This window comes from Pelecanus crispus, chromosome 2, assembly GCF_030463565.1.
Source record: "Pelecanus crispus isolate bPelCri1 chromosome 2, bPelCri1.pri, whole genome shotgun sequence".
Lineage (NCBI taxonomy): Eukaryota > Metazoa > Chordata > Aves > Pelecaniformes > Pelecanidae > Pelecanus > Pelecanus crispus.
The window spans coordinates 139,637,657-139,657,084 of record NC_134644.1 but is presented as its reverse complement, the minus strand read 5'-3'; the positions used below and the strand labels follow the sequence as shown (position 1 = coordinate 139,657,084).

Below are 19,428 nucleotides of genomic sequence, written 5' to 3'. Positions count from 1 at the left end.
TCTCTGAACTTTTTAAATATTTCTCTATAAGATGATCTATATGACAAGGTGTACACAGGTTGACTACTATTCAGGTTTATTTGATGATGGTCCTGGAAAGTGTCAGAAAGAGAACTGACTTCAAAACAACTCTGCCACTCAAATTAAAGATTTGTAAAATGTTTTTGGACCTTTGTTCTTTTGCAGTTTAATTCATAATAGCAGTGTTAAACACTGGCGTTTATAATCTTAAATTTTCTTAAACTGCAGAAAAAGAAAGATGAACACTAGGAATGTAACCTGTTTTTCACTGTGTTAGCAATGTATATAGCTTTCCTATGAAAATGCTAGCATTGTTTTTTCAGTTTGTTTATATCTGTACACCACTTATAACAGCCTTTAAAATTCTTTTATGACATAACATTTCACTTCAAAATGTATTAGTTTAATTTCTTGCAAATAAAAGACTTTTAAAGTGTGTATTTGGGTTCAAGGTAGGAACTTTCAAAATAGAAGCCCAAAGCAAGTTTTCAGGGCTGCTTGATAGAGACAGGAAGTTATTTCAAAATGTAAATTGTAAATGTATGAGGGTGTTTTCTTTAGGAGTTGTGTGCTGAATTTAGTATAGTCCTATTTCAAAGGTATTTATGACATACTGAATCACTTCTATGTTGACAAATGCATGCTTTTTATTTTCTCTTGTGGATTTTTTTTAAGTTCTACTAGGCATCAGAAAAGTTGTTTGGAAAATTAGTAAGAAACAGCTACAAATGTGTGATAAACCTACATTTAAAAAAATTGTATCTTGAATCAAAATTAGATACTAAACCCCAACCATATATATTTATTCCTCTTGAGTGCTACGTCAGGCTTAAATCTTATGTAAGGTCATTTTGACTAGTAGGATGATGGAAGTGAACTGGTAGGTGGTAAACATTAGAATTGTTGGCAGGAAAAAAGAGAGTAATAACTGAGAAAGCCTTGAACTTTTTGTTATCTACATGGCTTGGAAATTACAAAACATATTGCATAACTGTTTATATGGAGAAAATACACTCTGAAACCAGTGCCAGTGACAGCACTTCACAGAGGCTGCACTTCCCTTGCTCCATGGATTGTAAGGAACAGTTCTGGTAGTTGTTATAGAAGTGGCTGGATGCAGTTACTGATTTATCCATGTCAAAATAGGTAAGAATTTACCTGAACTACTGGTGTAACACTTGTCTAAATATTATGACTCTGTAGGTTCTAAGATGCAATTACTATAAAGTTATAAAATAGTTTGTGTTCTGCAAGTCATGTAGTCTTGGTTTAGTTTTGTGTTCTGTCCCCTGGGATGACTTAGAGCAAGGCAAAGGCTTGCACAGGTACCAGGTTGAAGTATCTTAAATTACTTAGAGGAGGAAGAGTTGTGCTGTTAAAATCTTGAAGAATTAATTGTAAATCTGATGCTATTAGGGGAATATGAAATGTTCGTTGCCAGTTGTAGAGCTCTGGTTGACATCTTTGTAATATGACAAAATCCTGGATGCCTTTGTGTATTTTGTAACGCAACAGTTCTTCACCTAGTCGTGTTGCAAATGTAACTGCTGTTGCATTTTACCAAAAAAGTAGGTTTAAAGCCTGTGATATTTTTTTTTCGCCTGTTAGTTTTCAGTTTGGTTTCTAGGAGAGGAGTCTTTCCTCTTTCTCACCTTTCAGTTTCACTTTGTATTTAAATTTTCAAATTAAACTCCTTTTACCTTTCAGTAATTGATGAAATGTACTTTAGTGTGCACATTTGTTGTTGAATTTTATTTAATATTTCAAATATTCTATACAATTTCTTTATAGAAACGGTTACAAAAAGAACTATTGGCATTGCAAAATGATCCGCCTCCAGGAATGACTCTAAATGAAAAGAGTGTACAAAATTCAATTACACAGTAAGTATATATACTTTTCTATTTTTACTATCAAACTGAAAAATGTAAGTAATGAAAAGTCCTCTGCATGCCACTTCCACCGCTTATTCCAAGAACATTCTGAATTTTTTATTTTAGTCTAGGGGTTGAAGCATTGTTCTACTTAATGAGCATATTGCAGTAACGTGCTGGACATTCTCAGGAACTGGATAGTGAATTAATTAAATTTTTATTAGGCATTTTACTGTGTAACAAAATGTCAATTAGTAAAAGCTTCTGTATATTTTAGAATAAAATAAGTTAGCAATCTCTCATAGCTAGTAACCTCTGAAATCCCTCTAAATTTATGAAATAATGGAGTAGCTGGTTTAGAGTTTCTGCATTACTTGTGTTGAGTATATTTTGTAGCTGTTAATTTCCATTACCTTCTTTCTGTAAAGCGAGTGGAGGAAGCTTCTTAAAGAACAAAGTTACCGAAGTACATTTCTTAGCACTTTCTTCCCTGCTGTAGTTTTTTTCTGTGATTAGCAAAACAGAAAGAGAAACATAGTTAAATATTCTGTGTTCTGTCCATTGAAATTGGACAGGTGTTGTTCCTGGTATTTAAACTATTTTTTTAATTCAGTGATATCCAAAAGATTTAGACTGTGGTGACATTTCTTTTAGATAAGTTTCTTAGTTTAATTTTAGAGAAATATTAAAAAATTCTTAGCAGATATAAACCTTCATGAAAGTATGAATCTCAGGCTGTATGTTCTGGACTGTATTATTGATTGATGGATCAATTTAAAAACATAACAGAGAGCTGACTTCTGATGTTGCTTCACATCTGCATTTTTGGTGGTAACGCTCAGACCATGGTACATGAGGCTTTTCTGAGCCTTGTATATACTGAGTTAAACACTGCTGTTGCTTTTTAAATGATGCTGGGTTTTGTGATAGTTCATGCGGATGAATATGACTAAAAAATTGAAATAGCACTTTCTAGAATTTGGTACAAAGAATAATAAACTGCTGTACAATTTCTGCATCACAGCTGATGTTTCTTGCTTTACTTTGGGTTTTCTTTGGGAAGCCAAATGCTTAAATTTTCTGAAAAAAGGACGTAAACTAATATTGCAAGTGTTTTTCACTCATTTAAACAAAACCAAGCTATTAAGTGAAAGTTTACAGCAGATGAAGAGATGGAAAAGGGAAAAAAAAAATTCTGTTGTTTTTTTTTCTATCTGTAGATTTCCATTTTTCTTGTGATGTCTCTGTTCCCAGAGTACTACCTCATTTTTTTTCTGCTATGTACAATTTTTATACCTTTCAGTACCTTACAAATAAAAACTTCCTGTTTACTGTCATGCTAGATTTTGGAATTGTCACTGTTTAAGAAGCTTTCTGTCACAAATAACGTCGTATTTTTTCCTCTTTGAGGGTTTTTGATGTGACGTAGCATGTTCTGAATTCATTAATCAAGTTAGAGTTTGAACTGGTGCACTAAAGATTTGTGTAGCAATATTAGCTTGGTTTTGAAAGATGTTGAACAAAATAATTGGATCCCATGATGTAACTAGGTCATTTGAAATGTTAAGCAATCATCTATTTTAAATACACAAGGATTAGACATTTGAGATGGCTAAACCATAAAGCACACAGGAAAAATGGGTTCTAGTGATTCCTTGACCATAAAAGGAGCAGTGTCCAGGCAGAGCTGTCTTCTACTTAGTAAATGAAACTATTTTAAAAACTTGAAAGTGAAGGTTCTGGATCACAAGGACTAATGAAGCAGAAGAGTATTGGTGCAGTATGTGTATAAATGTAGAAGCAGAAGACATAAGAAGAGATAAGTGGTCTGCAGCGCAGACAGGTTAAATTGAAGGAGCCTTCACAAAACTAAAATATGGAACACTAGTACAGCCATCATCATGCTGCTGTTGAAGACTCATTCCTCCTGAAGCATGTGGCAGCTAGCAGTTCAGTAGAGAAGCAATTTTTCTAAAAAAAGAAAAAAAAAGAGGGGATGATAAAAAGTGTGCACAGCTTGAATACGTGGGAGAGTGTACGACAGGAGGATGGAGAGGTTGGGAATAGGATCATCAGACTCAGCTGGAGGAGATGTCGACTTTACTGTATGCATTGCTGTTCTGAAAAATCTCTGCCTCAGTCTAACATAAATCTTAACTGAGCATTTTTGTAGTCTCTTGCTGAATCTTTACCTTATTGTATTGCTCAAATGTGTAAATTCAGTCAAGAGTGAAAGATGAAAAAGGGGAAGTGATGCCACAAAGAGTGGTATTAAGTGATCAACAACAGAACTCCGAAATGACAGAAGTTAGATAGCAGAGTGTTGCTGTATGTGTTGAACAATATGCAAAGCATCTATTTTTGACTGGATTAAAAATCCAACAACCCAACCCAAAACCACCACCACCAAAAAACTTACATCCAACACCCCCTACCCACCCCAACTCCACCTCTCAGTTGCTTCTGTGTTATTACAATGGAAGGAGTAGAAGCAGACGAAAAAGAATACTGTGATATGTTGAGGTGTTATCTTTATTACAGTTGCAAAGCATCTTTTTTTGTTGTTTTTAGTTTTCTGTGACCTTCTCCTTTTTATACTATTAATGTATATGTTATGTAGCATGGGCAACAAACAGGAGGAGCTGGAAGCCCTTGTGCAGCAGGCTGGCTATGACATAGTCGCCATCACAGAAACGTGGTGGGATGACTCTCATGACTGGAGTGCTACACTGGATGGCTCTAAGCTCTTCAGAAGGGATAGGCAGGGAAGGAAAGGCGGTGGGGTGGCTCTGTATGTTAGGGAGTGTTTTGACTGTATAGAGCTTGACAGTGGTGATGACAAGGTAGAGTGCTTATGGGTAGGGATGAGGGGAAAGGCCAGCAAGGCGGATGTCCTGTTGGGAGTCTGCTATAGACCACCCGATCAGGATGTAGAGTTAGATGAGGCGTTCTATAAGCGGCTGGCAGAAGTCTCGCAATCGCTAGCCCTTGTTCTCGAGGGGGACTTCAACTTGCCGGACATCTGCGGGAAATACCATACAGCAGAGAGGCAACAGTCTCAGAAGTTCCTAGAGTGTGTGGAGGATAACTTTCTGACGCAGCTGGTAAGCAAGCCTACCAGGGGAGGTGCCTCACTTGACCTGCTGTTTACTAACAGAGAAGGGCTTGTGGGAGATGTCGTGGTCAGAGGCCGTCTTGGGCTTAGCAACCACGATATGATAGAGTTCTCGATTCTGGCGATGCCAAGCGGAGGGGCAGCAAAACTGTTACCATGGACTTCCGGAGGGCAGACTTTGGCCTCTTTAGGACCCTGGTTGGGAAAGTCCCTTGGGAGGCAGTCCTGAAAGGCAAAGGGGTCCAGGAAGGCTGGGCCTTCTTCAAGAAGGAAGTCTTAAGGGCACAGGAGCGGGCTGTCCCCGTGTGCCGTAAGACCAACCGGCGGGGAAAACAACTGGCCTGGCTCAATAGGGAGCTTTTGTGGGGACTCAGGGGAAAAAAGGAGAGTCTACCGCCTTTGGAAGAAGGGGCAGGCAACTCAGGAAGAGTACAGGGATCTTGTTAGATCATGCAGGGAGAAAATTAGAAAGGCAAAAGCCCAGCTAGAACTCAATCTGGCCAATGCTGTAAAAGACAAGAAAAAATGCTTTTATAAGTACATCAACAATAAAAGGAGAGCCAAGGAGGATCTCCATCCTTTGCTGGATGTGGGGGGGAACATTGTCACCGAGGACAAGGAAAAGGCTGAGGTACTTAACGCCTTCTTTGCCTCTGTGTTTAACAGCCAGACCAGTCATCCCCAGGGTACTCAGCCCCCTGAGCTAGAGGATAGGGATGGGGAGCAGAATGGAGCCCTCATAGTCCAGGAGGAAGCAGTTAACGACCTGCTATGCCACCTGGATGCTCACAAGTCTATGGGGCCAGATGGGATCCACCTGAGAGTATTGAGGGAGCTGGCAGAGGAGCTTTCCAAGCCACTTTCCATCATCTGTCAGCAGTCCTGGTTAACAGGGGAGGTCCCTGATGACTGGAGGCTTGCCAATGTGACGCCCATCTACAAGAAGGGCCGGAAGGAGGACCTAGGGAACTACAGGCCTGTCAGCCTGACCTCGGTGCCGGGAAAGATTATGGAGAGATTCATATTGAGTGAACTCAACAGGCAAGTGCAGGTCAACCAGGGGATCAGGCCCAGCCAGCATGGGTTCACGAAAGGCAGGTCCTGCTTGACCAACCTGATCTCCTTTTATGACCTGGTGACCCACCTGGTGAATGAAGGAAAGGCTGTGGACATCATTTACCTGTACTTTAGCAAAGCCTTTGACACCGTCTCCCACAATATTCGCCTTGGGAAGCTGGCAGCTCATGGCTTGGATGGGTGTAGTCTTCGCTGGGTAAAAAACTGGTTGGGTGTCCGAGGCCAGAGAGTAGTGGTGAATGGAGTAAAGTCCAGCTGGTGGCTTGTCACGAGCAGTGTTCCCCAGGGCTCTGTTTTGGGGCCAGCCTTGTTTAATATCTTTATCGATGATCTAGATGAGGGGATTGAGTGCACCCTCAGTAAGTTTGCAGACGACACCAAACTGTGTGGGAGTGTTGATCTGCTGGAGGGTAGGATGGCCCTGCAGGGGGACCTGGACAGGCTGGACCGATGGGCTGAGGCCAGTTCTATGAGGTTTAACAAGGCCAAGTGCCAGGTGCACTTTGGGCACAACAACCCCATACAACGCTACAGGCTTGGGGAAGAGTGGCTGGAAAGCTGCCTGGCCAAAAAGGACCTGGGGGTGCTGGTTGACAGCCGGCTGAACATGAGCCAGCAGTGTGCCCAGGTGGCCAAGAAGGCCAACAGCATCCTGGCTTGTATCAGGAATAGTGTGGCCAGCAGGAGCAGGGAGGTGATTATTCCCCTGTACTCAGTACTGGTGAGGCTGCACCTGGAATACTGTGTCCAGTTTTGGGCCCCTCAATACAAGAAAGACATTGAGGTGCTGGAGTGTGTCCAGAGAAGGGCAACGAAGCTGGTGAAGGGTCTGGAGCACAGGCCTTATGAGGAGCGGCTGAGGGAACTGGGGTTGTTTAGCCTGGAGAAGAGGAGGCTGAGGGGAGACCTTATCACTCTCTACAACTGCCTGAAAGGAGGTTGTAGCCGGGTGGGTGTTGGTCTCTTCTCCCATGCAGTTAGCCATAGGACGAGAGGCAATGGGCTCAAGCTGCGCCAGGGGAGGTTTAGGTTGGAAATTAGGAAAAATTTCTTCATGGAAAGGGTTGTCAAGCATTGGAACAGGCTGCCCAGAGAGGTGGTGGAGTCAGCATCCCTGGAAGTGTTCAAAAAACGGGTAGATGTGGCACTTCGGGATATGGTTTAGTCTAGTCTACCCTTGATTGGTTTAGGTGGGCTTGGTAGTGTAGGTTAATGGTTGGACTGGATGATCTTAAAGGTCTTTTCCAACCTCAACGATTCTATGATTCTGTGAACTTTTCCAGTTTTGGTTCCATTACCTGCCAGGTTATATACCGTTTAATTTCTGAGATTTTCACAGCTGTAAGTGCAAGAGGAGCATTGCTCTTCCCCCTTGGATACAGAATTTATTTTAATAAACTGTATTGATTATTTCCTTGACAGAAAAGTAAAACAACATGGAAGAGAATGCGTACTAGTTTGTTTCCTTCCAAGCCTGTTTTTGTGTAGGAATAAACTTTGGAAAAGGTTTTTTTTTCAGGTTTGTTGTCTCACATTAACAATCATTTTATGGGGAACTGACAGGTCTGTGTTGAGTTTGTCATAATTACTTGTATCATTTGCAGCACTGTATCAATGCCTGTATGTAAAATACCAAGCTTGTTTCTTTCAAATGTAGGCTTAATATGTTACTCACTTTTGTGATAATTATGATACTAATGGAGAGTTTGGAAGATTTGGCTGTGATTGGTAATTGCTTTGAGTTGTCCTGTGCTCCAGGAGTAAAATTAAAATTTGTCAGTCTACAATACTAAAAATTTTTTCCCCATTCCTTAGGTGGATTGTAGACATGGAAGGTGCTCCAGGAACACTATATGAAGGAGAGAAATTTCAGCTTCTATTTAAGTTCAGTAGTCGGTATCCTTTTGATTCGCCTCAGGTAACTGCTTTCTTCTTGCTTAATGCTACCTTTAGGCTATAGCTGCGTGGCACATGCTGAATATTAGTATCATCCACATATCCTAATGTGAGGTGTAGTTACTTTAATTTGTATTAAACACATTGTGCAGATGCCTTTTCTTTTAAAAATGACTCTGCAGTGATGTGTAGTGCTGTGACAGTCTACATGGTTTCATAGGAGATGGAAGAGCAGTGTAAACTGGAGGCTTCTTTGAGGTTGATATTCGTATCATGTGAAAGAGCAACACAGGGTAAAGTAGGAAGGTCCCCTTCACTGCAGTGTAGGAGTAAACAACACTTTTTGCTTCCAACTTTTTTTTTTCTAGTTTGTTTTTAAGCTTCTTGCATCTTCTTTGCTGCCATTGTTAATACAGCTGGGGAAATACTGTGCTTGTGGTAGGGATTCTCATGGATACATGACATCTTTATGAGAGGCCTGCAAATCTAGTGGTTATAATTGAGGTGTGAGATACTGTGTTGCTTTCACGGCATTGTAAAGAACTGAAGGGGCAGCAATACTACTAGGCTGCAAAATGAGCTCTGTACACCCATCCCTCCATTACCTGAGGGGAATGTTAAAAAACATAGCTGGTAAAAGTAGTGTTTGGCTATCACGTTGGCTCTTCTGAAAAAGGAAGAAGAAAAGCAAGGGTGCCTTAGTTCTTGTCCTGTCTGTTTCAGCTCAAAGTTCCAAGAGTGATCTCTGACACTTTCCTCACTGGTGTTGAAACTGAAGCATGGAGCTGTGAGAAACACTTAAACCATGAATATTACATATGTTTAGGTACCATGATAAAAACTAGAACGCTGACTTTTCAGTCTTAGGTTTTAAGGAACAAACTGGCCACCTGTACTTCTGCACCCCATCAGGTTTGCAGGTGACCCACAGGAGAGTAGCCACATTCATTTGGTTCCAAGTAGGTACTGTTTGTACTTGTCACCCAACCTGTGTGTGTGGCTCTGTGCAATTTATTGTAAAACAGCAAATGAGATCCATACATGCACACTGATTTTTAGCACAGAAAACAATTAAGAATTTAAGTACTGGATACTTGATTGTTGTAGATGGCTAGAATTTCCATTCTAAAAATGCTGCAGTGCAGTAAGTTCATTCTATATTACAAACCTCTGGGTCATAATTTTCTCTCCTGCAAATCTACTTACAATTCACAAACTGACAGTTTACACTTCTGCTTAATCACTTGGTTGTTTTCTGCCTTTAAATGTATGTTGTCTGTCATAGTTTGCATGCTTTTACTTGTGTAGTATGCCTAGTTCTCGTTTTCCAGAAGGAAGACATTAGTTAGAAGTAAAATACTAAGCTTCATAATCCAGTAATGTAAGCTCTTCAATGCTTAAGAAATATCAGTTTAAAGACCTATGAAAGATCATTCTGCATCCAGTTTTTCTGCTGCCTTAGAAACCTACCTGCCATCTCTAATTTCAGTTTCCTGTATGATGGTGTTACTTCTTTCATGTAGTCAGTGATGAGGTGGGTGTGTTACGTACATGTATACATTATTTGTACACATAAATATATCTGTATAACTTAGGAAACACTTAAGAGGCTTCTGGGTATTATGGTTATGAGTAGTAGAGATTTATTATGTCACTGCATAAAAGATGACAGTGGTTATGTTGGGTGAGGAGCTTAGGAGGACAATGCTGCTATGAAGATTTCACTTTTACTCCATTTCCGTTGGTTCTGAGCCAACTGTGTTTTGACAAAAACCTGGTGCAAGAGCAATAGTTGTCAAAATTGAATTTCTAACCCTTTTTTTGATTGTGATGTTATCATTTAATAGAGAAGAGTTGAGGTTCTAAATGCTGTTCTTCCATATTCATTCATGTCAAATAAAAACATATTCCATTTGAAATAATGATCTAAAAATATTTCCTGTATGGTAACATAGTTCAGTTGTACAAGTCCTTTATTTTATAGTTGATGGGATTGATACATTTTACTCTTTATGCTGGAACCTGGATGAGTTGTCCAGAACTTAAGTTGTGTTGTGTCCAGGGTTATAGAAATACTCATTTGTGAATCTCGTTGTGTTTCCTTGTGTATAACATTGTGGCTTACGAAATCATTAAAATCCAGTGTTTTGGCTAGGCAACTGTATTCTTTAGGACATAAAAGACTGAGGTTGCAAGATATAAAAAGTTTAGTCTGGTGTCTTTACACTGTTACCTTTGCATTTTTCTATGCTGTGTAACTATTCATAGAAAAGCCCCTGCATTTAACTATTTATTTAACTTGACTTAACTATTTAACTTAACTAGTCTTCGCTAGCTATTTAGGCTTCCATTGTTCTATTTTACATTTCAATTATAGCTTCCAAAAATGGATGACCCTAACATGGTAAAGTGTAATATTTAGTGGAAGTGAAAATGGCAGAACTGCTTCTTAAATATGATATTATTGTTTTCCCAAAAGCAATACAGTCTTATTAAAAATGTGGACAATAAATTACAATTATGTTTGTTCTTTTTTTTAGGTCATGTTTACCGGAGACAATATTCCTGTTCATCCTCATGTTTATAGCAATGGTCATATCTGTTTATCCATTCTAACAGAAGACTGGTCTCCAGCTCTATCAGTGCAATCTGTTTGTCTTAGCATTATTAGCATGCTTTCCAGCTGCAAAGAAAAGGTATGGGGTTTTTTAGCACTGTTAGAGTAGAATAAGTAAAAGATGACAGTTTTCTACTTTGCAAAGTGAGATTTTCATTTCTCAAATTCTAAAATAGGCACTATTTTTTCATTTCTACTGCTGAAAAAATACTAAGCTAGAACTGCAAAATAAACCGTGCAGTAAGTACTTTGTAACTGTTTTCATGGTAACCTGCTCATATATCATTATTGGAAAACAGGAATAAATGGAACCCTTCTAGTTGTACTAATTGTGAAGTTCAATCATGTTCTAAGACAATTCTTTGTAAATTAATTCAGTCTCTAAAGGTAGTAAAAAATGACTATTGAAAGGCCTTTAGTGTGGATGTTTGTAAGGCTTGGCAGCTGTAGTGTTTTGGTGCTCTTGATGATTTTCATTTCAGGAAAGTAAATGGTGCTAATCTGCTTTTTTGATCATGGATGACTGGCACTGATACCTTAGACCTTTTTTGTAATGAGACTACCCTTTTACTCTTGACCATTTCTTTTGCAGTGGAATATCTGTGGAAGTTAAATGTGGTCAGAGCTTTTACATCTGTGCTATCCAAACATGCCTATTTGTCACATCCTAGTCAGTCCTAGTCCTTGTCTGTGGTACAAAAACACGCCCAAAATGGCTTTGTATTGTATCCTATGACTTTGGTTTTGCATAATGATGACACTTAAGAAGAAAGCTGAAGAATATGAAGTATTGATCAGATATAGATGTTTAAGTTCATTTTTTTTTCACCCACTCCAAGCTGAGACTTATGGATGTGAATTGGATCTAATATATCAGAATTAGATTCCAAACTGCAAAGGAATTTTTTTTTTTTTTTTAACAAGAGCTGTTCCTTTCTTATGGGTTCTTTTCTTTCTTTTTATTTATTTTTCCCCTATGTATCTCCAAACCATTTGGTATTTTTCATTAATTTTTTGCTTGAACTATCTCCAGTAAGAATTGTTACCTGGATCCTTAAGAGATTTTTCTTGACAAAGGTCTAGCCCTGCCTGTTACCTCATTTTCACTGCATTTATGTAGTAGCCTTTCATAAGCTTATTAAATAGCTCAAGTATTACAATATGGGGATTGTTTGATTATTTGTAGGTCTTTTCTTCTGTTGCAGAGGCGACCTCCAGATAACTCATTTTATGTAAGAACGTGTAACAAGAATCCAAAGAAAACAAAATGGTGGTATCATGGTAAGTATTTAACTAGGACCAGGAATTTTAAAGTTTTTTTTTGGCCAAAAGCAACTAAAATGTAGGAAAGTAGGATAAATGCATTCAAAGCCTTAAACTTGTAGGTTATTAAAATCCTGTTTCTGAGATACTGTGCTGTGATTTTTTTTATATCGCATTTTAGTAATTCTTGATGGAAATTTAAACAGCACAGATTTATATGTTCTAAATTGTAGGACTGAATTTGAAAGAAAGTCCTTGTAAACTGTATTAGTCCATGACAAGCCTTAATTTTGGGGCTGGGGAAGGTCTGTGATGAAACTAAGTTTAGCCCTAAACCCAGGGGTTTTTTTGTTGCTGTTGGTAGCGCTTTAAGGGCTTTTATGGTGATTAAAAGATGCCTGTATGTTTGTAAAAAGCTATATGTTTTGATAGATTTCCACTGTTAATCAGAATTTCCAATGTGGGACAGTTGGCTGACTTAAAGGCTCTTAAGAACTAGTGGTCAATAATATAGTAATAAGAGTCTACGTGTACATGATTAAAAAAAAAAACCAAACCAAAACCCAAACCTAAAATTGCTACATATAGTACTACAGTGTCTGCAGTGCTTGTGTTGTTTTGGTTTGGGTTTTTTGTTTGTTTGTTTGGGGTTTTCTTTTTTCTTTCCATGTGCTCTCTGTCTGTCTTTATACTGTGTGGTTTCTTTCTTCTGCCTCAACATTTGTCATCCTCTTTCCAGAGTGGGGCTGACTGTATGTACTTGTCTTATCCACTCCATTGGTGAGGAAAGAAAGGAGGGGGTAGAGATAGGCTATGCTTTTCTTCTCTCCTCTCTTGTTGGCTAATACTTTCTTTGCTTTCCCTAGGAAAATACTGTGCAAATGGTGGTTATTGGAAGCCCATGTATTTTGGGGAGGGATGTGTTAGAGCAGGTAATACTGTATGCTAAGGTGGTGCAGGAGGAGTTGATACCATCACTACATTTCACTGAAGGCTCAACAGACATCTTCTGTTTTTCACTGCCTCCCCACCCCATGTTCTGTCCCCTATGTGAAATGAGACCAGGTATTTTAAGATGGTAGGAGTTAATGACTGGAGAAGCAATTGCCAAAGCCTTCACCCTTAGATTTGTAAAAGCCCATGGATGTCTTAGCAGTAAAAACTTGTAAGTTTCATAATACTTGCTGAGATCCATGGGGTTTTCATATATGGTAATGTAACAGAATGAAACTCTGTTTCTCATAATACTCTAATAGTATCTCTAAAACAAGGTGACTTCAATTACAGTAAGAGGAGTGTTGTATGTCATGGTATTTAAGAGGTATTTAAGAAACTGAAGACTGTTTATTGTGTGGTTTTACATTATGTTGTTTTTAGAATTGTCTCCAAGAATAATAATCCTGTTATCCACAAGGCTGGGGTTTTCGTCTTCACCAGATTATTCAGTAGTCACTTTCTCATCTCTTTCTATTTTCACACTCTTGTAATGTGTTTGGTGCTTCTCCATTTCTAGTTTTGCTTTCTCTTTAGTGGCAATTTTTGGAGAGTTCTTATTAACTATTTTTATTTTCACTTGCTAGTTATTTTTAAAGAGAAGAAAGTAAAGTTTCATTTATTGGCTTTATCTTGTGCTTAAAATGTTCTGTCTACTTTGAATTTGTACTACAGTCTCATTTTGATTCAGGATTTAAGTCTATCAAGGAGAACAATCTGCAGATACTACTTTGATTTCTTATTCATAAAATTCAGTTTGTGTTAAGCAAAACACGAAATGAGTATGAAAAGAAATGCAGGTTATCTGACTCTGAAAGTTGTTATATAATTGTGGCTCAAAACCACCAAGCTGCTTATAGTCCACTGAACAAGCCATTTAATTACTTCAAAGTAGCTACACAATGGCTGTTTTCTGGAAGTCAAGAAAACCTTACCCCTCCCCTAATTCAGAGCAACTTAAAAACCAACCTGAGGCAAGAAAAAGCAAGTCAGTACATTTAAATAACTCGTACTGATTTGCTTCATTATATTTTCATTTGTTTTTTAACTTCTTTTTTAAGTACTAATTACAAAGGAGGTCATGATTAAAAGTTCGTTGGGCTCCCCCCACCATTAAATTCTTACATTAAAAAATAAAACACGCCTGATGTCCATTGGACAAAAAATTTTCTTAAATGCTAGACGGCTTTTCCTTCAAGTTTTGCATGTCACTTGCTCCTTCTCTCAGTTACAGGTAATTTTGTTTTTCTTCTGTGGACATACAACAAGATTGCCAAGGCATGATCTTTAAATTTTCAATGTTTTCTTGATGGGTTTGAAGAAATGGTGGGTTACACTAAAATGGAAGTGTAGCTTGCCTGCTAATTTTAACCACCTCTCTCTGGAAAAGAACTGTCTTCAACCTTATGTACACCTGAAAAGATTTACAAGCCCCTGGAAAAGGTGATTCTGTCACCTTCATTGTCTGCTCCTGCTTCAACGGAAGTGTCACATATCTAATCTTGTGGTGGATCCACTTTGGGCTGGGTAAATTAGGGGAGAAAAACTAATCCCAACCAAGAAAGAAAACCAGCTGTCCAAGGGTAACCACTGGGTGAAATAAATGCCAGTGCTAATACAAAAACATGTGGAGGGAGATGCAGAGTGATTCTGCCCCTTCTGTTGTCAGCTAGCCATTGGACTGGCTTAGCTTTAATGTGAAAATGAATCCCTGTGTTTTGAAGAGAAAGGAGGGAGACTGTCATCACTTTAAACATAAGCCTTTGAAGGAATTTTTTTTTTTCCCAGTAGGTGCCTGGAATTTATTTAGCTGGGAGCAAATAGCACATGATTGGGAGCTGAAGTAAAGCAAACAGATATGACCACAGAGGGATAAAGTGACACTTTGAGAGATATATTCTGACATGTAAATGTGTGTCTCTGTGCATTTAGTTTATTACAGAGTTCTTAATCTCTCATTTCATCCCTGCCCCAACAAAGCAACTTATTCCATAAGCAGGGTTATAGAGTATTGTTTGCTACAAACTGATGTCCTTGCAAGCCCGGTTTCAAAACTCCTGATCTTTGATAATTAAAAATATTTCTAGATTGTCTGCCCTGCCCAACGTCTGCTTCAGCTGTACATTGAATTTCATGCTGAATTTCAATCTGAGGGTTGATCATGCTGTGTTAAAGACAGGAGGATCTTCCAGATACAGTTCTCTTGGGCATCCATGCTGAAATTGGTTTCATAAAGCTGTTGCCTGTTTTTGGTGTTGTCAGGAGGTAGATTTTTTATGAAAAAAGAGGGCAATGGTCTTTGTTTTCAACCAGCACCTCCTTACTGCTTTTGGGTTTTATAATTAGAAAGTGTTTTCTCTGGTATTTGGCCTAAACTTGTAGTACACAGTTTAAATACCCCTTTGATCTCTCTTACATCCTTGTCCAGTCCTTTTTACGTGTACAGTTTTTTTTGTTCATTACCCCCCTATCAAAATGAAGAGGTTTTTTTACATGTAATAGTATTGATGACATAATGTTTTCCAGTGAGGATGTAGAATAGTTCCCTGCTACTTTGTACGTACTAAGTCTGTAAACAGTGAAAATGCTGTTTATGAGGCCATGCTTTCTAGGTGTACAAGGTTACGAGTAAGTGCATTAAAAATAACCAGACAGTAAGTTTGCTTTCTGTTAACAAGCTTAATATTGCTGTTACCAGATGCAAATACACTGCAGGTCAGTGTGTGGAAGAGAACATTTAAAAGGGAGAGCTTTCACAGACAAATATTTACTTTAATATTGAGCATAATACAGAAAAGATTGGCATAGAATACTCTTCTTTTTGTAGCATATTCTGTCCAATTACAGTATCTAAAATTTAGTGAAAGTTATTTTCACATTTAAGATTTTAGGATTACAGTAGTAACCTATTACTTTTGCATAATTCTGTCAGCTCTAGTTCGTGTTGATTCTTGAAGTAAATGAATATATGTACATACATATATATGTATATGTATAAAGAGTTGAGAATGCATCGAGAAGCCCATTCTACCATCTTTTATTACTATATATTCCTTATAAAAGGATTTCTCAATTTTATAACTCATGTGGACCTGCTGTACTTTAGGGGGGCAAAATGTTAAGCTAATTTGGTCTTTCATTTTCCTAATGAGTGGCTTTCTAAATATTGAATGTGGAAATTGCTGTCCTTTTAAGGGAATATGTGCTAATACTAATATTCTTGGGGGTGTATGTGTCTTTTGGAAGTTCTGTGTTTGATATTCTCTTCTCTTTTCTCCTGAGTCATTACTGAACAAAACCACAGAATTATTGAATCGGTGTATTTCCACTGCATGTTACTGTCTTTGCTAGGAATTGTTTCTGCATACAGTGCCTTGCTAATTTGGACTTAGAATGTTTATATGTTTTCCATAAATACTCTTCTTTTATTTTAAAGATGACACATGTTGATGCCACCATTTTGTGATCCTCGTAGCAGAAGATAGTCCTACTGAGAAAATGAGCACTTTGATCATTCAGTCTTTGAACTTTAACCTTTGACTGGAAGTGACCTATAGGCAATGAAGACTACTTCCTTTGACTGCATTTTTACTAGTGTGCATTCTGGGCGCATGTTGATCGCTGGTTCAGTCCATGCAACTGACATGCTTTTATTAGTCATACAGTATTAATGCAGGTGTCCAGAAATGTCAGAATAATTCCATTATTTTTATTTTAAGCTTTTGGAAGAATTCCAGGTCTTCATATATTGTGCAATAACACTGAGCTCCTTGACGGTTTTGGTGCATCCATTGCCGGCAATGGACATTGTACCAGGGAAAGGTTTTGCTCTTGCCACAAAAAAGATTGATGCATGACAGAGCTTATGAAAGTTTCAGATATATTTGGATTATAAGCAAGGGATCAACCATTACCTTAAAAGCCACCCCATTCTTTTATATTTGGATTCTATGCACTGTGATCACAAAACTAGCAGCATGAGTTAACATGCTTAGCTGAAGGACTGTAATAAGATCATTGCATATTTATTAAATTGTTTATCTGCTGTCAAATTGTTTTGACATGGAAGGTTTTTCAAGTGACATTGGCAGAGAGGTACAATGTTATCCCTATGGTGAAATAAAACTACTTTTTGTATATAGTTATTCATATCTCTGAAGCAAAGGTATGAGTAATTTAGGGTATGAGTGATTTAAGAATTTATTTTGGAGATAGGAGAGGATGGCAGTGCTATAACTGAACTTGCTGCAGTCCGTAATTGGGCTTGTAATTTGTACGTTAGAGCTTTTTCCCAAATAGATTGCACACTGTTATTTCCTGCTAGCCATCAGCATGAGCCCTACTGCCTACACCAATTATTTCATTTATTTATGTGTTTGAAAGCAATCCATATAACATTTTTTTGTGTTTGCATTCACTGTTTCTTTTGTTGTTGTATGTCATGTTTGAATGTTACAAAACAATATTTTGATCTAAAAGCTTTGTCAGAAGATATTTTCATGTAAATTATTTCTTTATCTTGTAAGCATCATCTTGTCTTTTAATCCTGTACTATAAAAAGAAAAAAAAAATACATTTTTGACAGAGGCTTAATGTTTTGACAAAAAAGTGTGGACCTTCTTATTTAAGTTTAGACTAAAGTATATTTTCTTAACTTCTTTGTCCCACGCAGCCATACCAGTTTTTTTTCCAGGCTTTTACTTCGCCAAAAAAAGGGGAAAAAGCCTAAAATCAGATTGACATTTTTCTATGGAACAACATTTATTGAAATAATAGATAGTTGTTCTCACCACTCTGTAATATTTTGATACTGCAACTAGGTTGTCTTTTTAGGAAGCACTTTTATAAACTTAATACCTTTACACATATGCAAAATTTCTATAACTTTTTTTTACTGTTGCCTTATTGTTGCACTCAAAAAAAAAAATTAAAAATTCAAGTGATTAATGCATGAATGTCTAAGTCGGGTAACTGCTTGATTTAAAAACAAACAAACAAAAGCCAAAAAAAAAAAACCAAACCCAAAACCCAACCCAGAATGAATACTTACAATAACAAACAGAAAATTGGCTGAAAATACTGATTGCTTTTTTTTTTTTTTCTTACTGCTGTATGATAACTGGCAAGTTTTATAGCCTTGTACATACTTCTCTGTTACCTAATGTTTAAAACATTTTTAAAAAGTATAGATGCTTAACTCAGGGTGGCTAGAGTTCAGATGGATTTGCTTCAGAGAAGTGTTTTGTACAGCAACTGAATTATAGATATTGCCAGTGAAGTGAGGCTACAATATACTTCAGGAACTGCTATTTTTTCTACTGTATTGAAAATATCTCTTGGCCTTTAAAACTCAATGGTAAAATCTAGCTTTGGATATAAATCTGGTTGATGTGTGTATGTACTTTCACAATGAGCCTTTAAAACATAGAATTCAATTTCTTTTAAGAGCCAAAAATAATCATTTTAAGCAAATGAAATAGTTCTGTTCCTAACTTTTTGTTTAGCAGAATTTTATTGTTGTGAGTTAATCAAACTGGTTATTTTTGGAAATGGTTCATATGAAAGAGCAGTAATCTGATACTTAATTTGTATATTCATGTTAACTGCTCTATTGATTGAAAGGATTGATGCATATTATCTTTGAGAAATTAATGTATGAATGGTTCACATAATGGATCCTATCAAATAATCCATAGGAAAGAGACTTTATTGTGACACAAGGTAATGTCTCTGAAGAAATGATTCAAGTACATCTTCTCAAATTCATGTATCTCTTCATATGGTGGCTTGCCATACTACAATACATGGTTTCAGAGAAGCTTTATGACATACTGTATGTATTTTGTTGAAGGTGTGCATTGTAGTGCAAAGCATTATATGTTTTATTGACCTGTGCTATCACATGGACTACAGTGAAGTTAAATAACCAAATTGATGCTGCTCTTTAATACCCCCCACTGTAATATACTTAGATAAAAAAAATGCAAGGTAGATTAGAAGAGAATGTACCTCAGGTCTTTTAGTTTACAGTAGAAACGCCTCCATTGGTTCTCTTGTAGATCTGTGGGTAAGTTCACCTATGTACAGAGGGCCAAGACAAAGCCTGTATACCACTCAAGCCCTCAAAATAATGCAACTATTCTGACAATGCTATTGACGTCCTGAAATAGGGCTTGAATTAGATGAAGGTGGTGCCATCCTTTCCATAGGGTGACCCTGTGTATGTAACTTTGTATCACTTGGAATTTCTCACATGGAATGGTTACAGAATTGGCTTGAAACGACCTTTTATTTTGTGTCAATGTTCATGTTGTTAAACACTTTGTTTTGTGTTTAGTGTCTTTATACTACAACACAATAAATTCTTGTTTTAAAATAGATTACTACCCTTGAATGGAAATACGTGTGGACCTTTTCATGGTGGAGTGCAGAGGCACTGTTCCTTACATCCAGCTACTCTTGAGACAAAGCTGTCAGGAATTCCAAAATGCTGTGATGGATATCAAGAGAGGAATTGGGATAATAGTGAGGTGTTTCCTCTTTTCTCCAGAGGGTATCTGTTGTAACAGCTG

At 37.6% G+C, this 19,428-nt stretch overlaps 1 protein-coding gene across 1 annotated transcript in view; it reads left to right on the top strand.

Moving 5' to 3' along the window:
- The window catches only part of UBE2W (ubiquitin conjugating enzyme E2 W), a 36,135-nt gene extending 16,957 nt beyond the window's left edge, over positions 1-19,178 (top strand). The window contains exons 2-6 of the mRNA XM_075705143.1: positions 1,813-1,904; positions 7,903-8,005; positions 10,524-10,679; positions 11,806-11,881; positions 16,293-19,178. Of these exons, the coding sequence (XP_075561258.1) occupies positions 1,813-1,904; positions 7,903-8,005; positions 10,524-10,679; positions 11,806-11,881; positions 16,293-16,306 (441 nt within the window). The 3' untranslated portion in view covers positions 16,307-19,178. The remainder of the gene's footprint in view (positions 1-1,812; positions 1,905-7,902; positions 8,006-10,523; positions 10,680-11,805; positions 11,882-16,292) is intronic.
- The last annotated feature ends 250 nt before the right edge of the window (positions 19,179-19,428 follow it).